The sequence below is a fragment of the Emydura macquarii genome, unplaced genomic scaffold (assembly GCF_026122565.2).
Source record: "Emydura macquarii macquarii isolate MOO-44397 ecotype Brisbane River unplaced genomic scaffold, CSIRO-AGI_Emac_v2 contig_2676, whole genome shotgun sequence".
Lineage (NCBI taxonomy): Eukaryota > Metazoa > Chordata > Testudines > Chelidae > Emydura > Emydura macquarii.
The window spans coordinates 49,465,942-49,472,686 of NW_027132813.1; the positions used below are offsets into that span (position 1 = coordinate 49,465,942).

The 6,745-nt window shown below is 45.2% G+C and overlaps 1 protein-coding gene across 1 annotated transcript; it reads right to left on the reverse strand.

The window, feature by feature from the left end:
* Positions 1–1,006: 1,006 nt before the first annotated feature.
* Positions 1,007–6,521, reverse strand: RBBP9 (RB binding protein 9, serine hydrolase). The gene is made up of 5 exons (XM_067564693.1): positions 6,401–6,521; positions 4,830–4,872; positions 3,658–3,763; positions 2,962–3,047; positions 1,007–2,642 (listed from the first exon to the last, which is right to left on the reverse strand). Exons 1-5 carry the CDS (start codon positions 6,509–6,511, stop codon positions 2,416–2,418), a joined length of 573 nt encoding a protein of 190 aa, XP_067420794.1. The 5' UTR covers positions 6,512–6,521; the 3' UTR covers positions 1,007–2,415.
* Between the last annotated feature and the right edge of the window lie 224 nt (positions 6,522–6,745).

Consider the following 6,745-nt stretch of genomic DNA (forward strand, 5'->3'; position numbering starts at 1 on the left):
TGAAATGGATATTATGATGGGATCAGACAAAGAAAGGGAAGCCAGTGATATCACTATTGCCACGGGGATGCTCTAAGTTTCTTGGTACCCCCTCCCAGCATGTCAGTTTGCACCCGTCTTATTCCTTCCTCCTCCATCTCATTTTTTTTTGTCAGCACAGCTCTGACCTTGCAAGACTTTGGGGCTAGTTCTCCAAGCTCAGAGATGTCCTGGGTGGCCCAATCTCAGTGGAAAAGATTTTCTCCCCCAGATTGGTCAGAGGAAATTAAATGTAGATCAGCCAAACATTTCTCAGAGCAGAGGAGTAAAGCCAGATCCTGGAGTGTCTGACTGAGTCTTGGGCCATTACTTTGTTTGTGGCTTTCCAGCAACCGAGCTGCCATTCAGCCGGGAGGCAGAGCAGCATTTTCTCATACACTGCGCTTCTTTTATCCCTCTTCTGTTGTTGTTAATAATTTGTACTGCACACCAGGACCCACACTGTTGTGCTAGGCACTGTACAAATATAGAACAAAAGGACGGCCCTGGCCTGAAAGCGTATGTCTATAGAGCAACTAAACACTCACGGCTGGCCCTGGTCAAGATGTTAGGGCTTGCCTGAGCCCTGAGACTCTATGGGGGAGTGGTCCCAGAGCCTGGGCATCAGCTCAAGCCCAAATGTTTACACAGCAATTATTAGTCCCACCACCTGAGTCCCACGAGCCCAAATCAGCAGATCCGAGCCAGCTGAAGCGGTGCCATGGGTCTTTTAATCCTGTGCAAACCTACCCAAAAAGCTTACGCTCTAAATAATTGTATGCGTGTATCCTGGTTTAAGAGGGGACAGGGTGAGACTTTAACATCAGGGCCTGAGAGCTAACACCTCAAAATGATTCTTCCTCACCAAGGGGAATTGACAGCCTCTGAGAAACAGTCAAGCAAGGGTTATTCCCTTTGAAAACCATTTTTAGAGGAATATGAATGTGACACACACACACAGAGGGAATTACAGACAGTGATACACACATTCATTTGATCATATTTATTTAAAATGTTTAACATGTTTGTTGCTTTTAAAGTGTTTAATAAATGTTTGTTTTGTTCCGTATGCAGCAAGACAAACCACGTCCCTGGCAACAACACCTCAAACACATCCCTGTTTGTCTTGTGGAGCTGGAAAAGTAATAAATGGGTAACCGGAAAGAATGCCCTCACAACTCGAACTGATCTTCCCAAAACTCCAGTGGATGAATGTACTTTTTAAAAGCAAGAGGGACCTACAGTATAGGACAGTATTGTTGCACGATGACAGGGGTCAAGCTATTTGCATAACAAATAGAAAAGGAGACTATTTTAAGTACAAAGCAATATCGGAGGTTTTTATCCCTTGCCCTTTTTCTTGCCCAGCCTGTGATTTTTTTTTCCTAAAATCCTATGCTACAAATTTAATTACCAGCATTAGTAGTGTCTGGTCTGGAGCAATAGGACTGTGTGACTAACATCACTTCATTGACTTTAATGGGAGTTGCAGCTGCTTAGTTATATTGCCAGTTTTCAGACTCACCTGTCAATAGTTTATTTGAAAAAATAAAATTGAAGAGCAGAGCTGACAGAGATAATGCAGATGTCCCTTTAAAGGCACACCAGGCCAGGGTGTTAGTGGGTGAGGTTCTTTGGCTTGTGTTCTGCAGGAAGTGAGACTAGGTGATCATAATGGTCCCTTCTGGCCTTAAAATCTGTGGATCTATGTTCATTTCTTGAGCCACAGGTATTGGAAAAGACACATGTAACAACCTAAACTCCTTCAAAGAGTTACATGTTTTGTGTAAGAAAAGCCATGTTATTGTGAGATTGCAACGGCTTTGATTTTTTTTTTTTAAAGTATGCCAACAATCATCATCATCATCCTTGAAATACTGAATCTCATTAATGCAAAAAAGACAGGGCAAAAGAATGGGTAGCTCCTACGAGATACATAAAACTGAACTGGGGAAGCACTCACATGGAAGTAAGATCACTACGCTATAGTCGGACCTGACCCAAAGCCCATTGGCATTAATGGAAAGACACCCATTGACTTCAACAGGTATTGGCTCTGGTCCTTAAAGCAGGAGGGAGGACTTCCCATACAGTGTGCACCTAGCCCTTGGATTAGCTGTTCTCGTTCCTATTTTATTTTCTTCTCGTATTTCCTTGCACTTTCCTAGCACCTGTAACCTTTACATGAACGCTCAGTTCTTGCTGAGTTCCTGGGCAGCATGGGGGCTTAGCCTGCTGCCTGAGAACAGGCAAGCTGATGAGTCAAGCTTTGCTCATGTGGTCCATGGTCTTGATCATGTTTTGTGACTGCGAGTGCTCTAGATCTCTGCTGGTAGGAAATGCAGTCTGCACCCCCTGCTCCCAAAGTGAGGAAATACAGAAGGAGAAGGCCCTGTTTTAAGCAGCCTCGTCAAGCATTCCCTCGACCACGCTGACTAGCTCACTGAATTCAGTGTTCTGAAAATGGCCCCTGTTTGTGTATTTGTGTAGTTCTGCTGCAAGCCCCTTAGCCACTTCCTGCTGCTCACTCCATGGAAGAAAAGGATCGTCCGTGGAACCAAACTGCACAATGTGATGGCAGTTAGCTTTGATCTTCTCCCATTGCCAAGGTCGGTTAAAGTATCCTGAAGGGCACAAAGACATCATCATGGAACTGAATCTAATCTCACTACAGTATCTTCAACGTCCTGTTTAACTTTCTTGTAAATTTCTAATGCAAACACATTTCTTCTTGGGACCAGATGCGAACTGGGAGCAGTCACCGATTTTACAGGGGCTTGAAACACACTCCGAAGAGATTTCTGACTTCCCAGTGTCAAGCAAGTTGCCTCAAGTTTAGCAACAGTAGTATTTGAAAGGACAGGACTCCCCTTTCAAATTATGTAGTTAATTTAATTGGTTCAAGAGAATACCACACATAGAGGTCAAATGAGATCAACTTACCGCTCTCTCTTTCATTCTCATCCCCCAAGTCGGAAGTGTAAGCAGACACTAAAATAATTGCATACACCTGGTGAGTTTCTGCATACCTGAGAAAAACAGGAGCCAAGTGACCAAGCCTGTGGTACAACATGCTGTTCCTGTCATTTTAAGCGGTTTGCCAAGCGCTCACAACCATCTCTGGGAGATGCATTTTACCTTCTAATCTGTCATTTAAGAACATGAAAAAAATCCAGATTGATTTTACATCTAAAGGAGAATGAGAAGCAGGGAACACCAAGACAGAAGAGTGAATGATTGAATCTGATGGCAGGACTTTACAATGTCCTTTAAGCAAAGATTTAGACAGGTTACAGCTACAGGCGAGTCACTGAAGGATTTTCAGATGGATCATGTAACACCATACTACCCGAACTATTACATTAGATGTAACTGGGGGTGGCATTCTGTCCACATCGCTACATGTCCAATTCAGAGCAGCTGTATTCAATGGCAGAGAAGAGGTCCAATACAGAGCCAAATCCTGAGTCCCTTATACATGGTACTAATCCCATTAAAAAGATTTGACTCCTACTGAAGCCAGGGGGCAGTTTTGCCCTTGATCTCAAGTGGAGCAGAATTGGGATCATTAGCTTAAATAGGCTTGAACACATTAGACTGCAAAACATGAAGCTGCGCGCAATGTCCCCCGTACTGTACCTCATAGCAGCAGCAGCGCCAGAACTGTGTCCAATAATGATAGTCCGCTCATCACAATGGAGTTCTGATTCCATGAATGGCAGCCAGAGGCTCTCTCGAGCTGTAACTGATTTTCAGAGAAGAGACTCAATTGTTTTGCGTTTCCTATCTGGGGCAAAGAATGAGCTTCCCCCTGGCTAGCATGCTCTGTGTGCGTCTCTCTCAAGGATGTTCTCTCTCTTTATTTCATTCTCAGTGCATTCAGTGCTTATGAAAGGGGTTTGATTAGCAGCCCTGGAGACCAAAGGCCTCTGTTTATCCCCAGAATGCGTAAAGTATACACTGCAGCTGTGCAAATTCCAACCACGCTGCCCCACGGAGGTGACTTCGCATGGAGCTGCAGGTGCTCGGTGGAAGGGTCAGTGAGTGGTTTAACCTCCAAGGTGCAGGCTTTGGCCTCTTGGCTAAGACTGCCAACAAGGAGACCGGTCCTCTGGTGATGTTTGTGGTGCCATGGTGCCGTGGACACCAGTCTGCTGGAAATGGGGCTGAAACAGAGACTATTTGTCTAGAACTACTGGCAGAAACAGCAATCTGGAACATCAGCCTTCATGAATACTTCCACCCCGAGCTTCATCGTGTGCCCCAGCTCATCCAGGGGCCTGTGGAAACTCTGGGGCTTGCATGGACTGTCTGTGCACAAGAAATGGTCTGCATCACGGCAGGGGCACGTAGCGTTCAGATGAGCATCCCAAGCCTCTCCCCAGTAAAGCACTGGGGCAGTTAAGCTAAGCATGGTGGATTTCATAGTGGGCTAGGGGTGCAGCAACAACTCACACATGAAGACAGCCACTGAGGGCTGGTTTACACTTACCTCGCGATTCGGCGGCAGTCAATGGGAGTTACGCAAACTACGTAGAGTAGTTTGCGTAACTCACGTCGACTGCTCTGCTTCCCTTCTGCGCGCTGTTTGCACTGTGCTTCTCGAGGGGGTGGATTTACTCAGTCGACTTCCTGCTCAATTAAGCAGGTCTATACTGACCGCTCAATCGATCCAGAAAGATTGATTTGGCAGCGGCGAATTTGTCGCCGTCAGTATAAACACAGCCTCAGATAGTGCAGGCTCAGATTCATGGTAGGAATATTGAGAACGGGATAAGGCAAAATAAGGGGACAAGAAAAAACAGGCTTACCTGGGTCAGGCATATTTCGAAGTAAGCACTGGAAACCAGGTATCTGTGTGGAGAAGACCAATGATTGTGCTGTCAGAGGTCGTGTAGTCCCTTAACAAGTAAACTATTGCACTGCTCACTTTCCTCTACTAGGTCTTCATGGTTATAAAGATGGGCCTTGCTGCAGTGTGTCAGATTGAAAGGTTAAACACTTGGGGTTCACTGAGGAACGATAGAGACCTGGAGAAGACTGAGTAGCTAGTATTTACAGAGTGCTTAGAAAATGTAAAGCACTGTAAACACTGCAAATTATTATACCATGCTAGGGAGAGCAATTTAAAAGTTTTCCCTGGTCTGAGAGAGATTACTGATTCTACGAATATTCCTCATTTTAATTACCGGCAATCTTTCTGAAACATACCTCTTGGGGTTCTCCTTTTGGTAACCAATCACCACTTTCTTGTGCTTGCCTCTCACTAAGAGTGATTCCTTATTTCTGTGCTAATTTTCTCCTCCGAATGATGTCAAGTGGCTGAACTTCATAATAGAAATACTCAAATGGAATTACAGGGAACCAGGCTATCATCAAACTAGACCAGCAAGAGTCCCTATAGGACAGAGGTTCTCAAACTTAAAGTATCATACACTACATCCTTCATGCAGCCCCTTCCCAGTTCAGTGTGCTAGGTCTTCCCCTGAAGGGGAGCTGTGACAAACCAATGGGGGGGGGGGGGTGTTGAGAGGGAGGAGGAATAAGAAGTGTCATATGATGGGGTGGATTGTGAGTTACTACTGAGAATTATTTCTTGGGTGTCTGGCTGGTGAGTTTTGCCCATATGCTCAGGGTTTAATTGATCACCATATCTGGGGCCAGGCAAGAATTTTCCAGGGCAGATTGGCAGAGGCCTGGGATTTTTTTTTTTTTTTTTGCCTTCTTCTGTAGCATGGGGCACAGGTCACTTGCTGTACATTCTCTGTACATTGAAATCTTTAAACCATGATTTGAGGACTTCAGTAACTCAATCATAGGGTAGGGGTCTATTACAGGAGTGGGTGGGTGAGGTTCTGTGGCCTGCGGTGTGCAGGAGGTCAGACTAGATGATCATATTGGTCCCTTCTGACCTTAAAGTCTATGAGACAAAAATCACAGAAAAAGTCACTTACTTCTAATACTGAATAAGGAACTTTATTAGGGTAAGACAAACAATATTAACCCTAATGCTAATCTCTCTCTTAGGGTGACCAGATAGCAAGTGTGAAAAACCAGGGCAGGGGATTGGAGGAGGGTGGGGGGTAATAGGCACTTATATAAGAAAAATCTCCAAATATCGGGATTGTCCCTATAAAATCAGTACACTGGTCACCCTGCTTCACTGCAGATGTTCTACCTACACCCTTCCCCAGTCCCCCTCCTGCTTGCCAGCCGTGGATTTAAAGCAAGGGAATATATATGCAAAACCTCACGGGGGGCAGAGATTGGAGGCAGATAGCTTGACTAAGAAAAGAAACCAGGTGCCTGAACCAGGGTGGAGGTGGGGAGGAGAGTAAATAAATACGGTCAGATCAAACCTTGTGTCTTGGCCATGTCTCACCTGCCTTAGTCTTTTCCATACCCATCCGTACCAGTTGGATTTCTCTACATCGCCTGCCCCATTTCCAGGCACTATAACAGCTTTAGTGGGAGACAGCTGCACCTGGGACATGGCTCTGCTGTAGACCAGATGTAGAAAGAGCGGAAACACCGTTCAACATCCACCAGCCAAGAGGAGATGGGGAGGCTGGGAATGGAGGCAGAAAGGAGGCATCTTGGGAGTTGTAGTTTTCTTGACAGAAAATTGTTCGCAGTGTGGTTGTTGTTGTCATTTGTTCCTCTCTGAAATGAGGCATCTTTGCTAGTCTAGAAGCCCCAAAGAACAAGTTAGTAAGTGACAAAAGCA

Bases quoted from the DNA above. Each gene is read 5' to 3' on its own strand.
- RBBP9 (XM_067564693.1), bottom strand. From the start codon at position 6,511: ATGTCCCAGGTGCAGCTGTCTCCCACTAAAGCTGTTATAGTGCCTGGA. The intron at 4,873-6,400 runs GTGAGACATGGC...TTCTCCACACAG, and splicing joins TATGGAAAAGACTAAGGCAG to ATACCTGGTTTCCAGTGCTT. The intron at 2,643-2,961 runs GTAAGTTGATCT...TGTGCCCTTCAG, and splicing joins TGAGAATGAAAGAGAGAGCG to GATACTTTAACCGACCTTGG.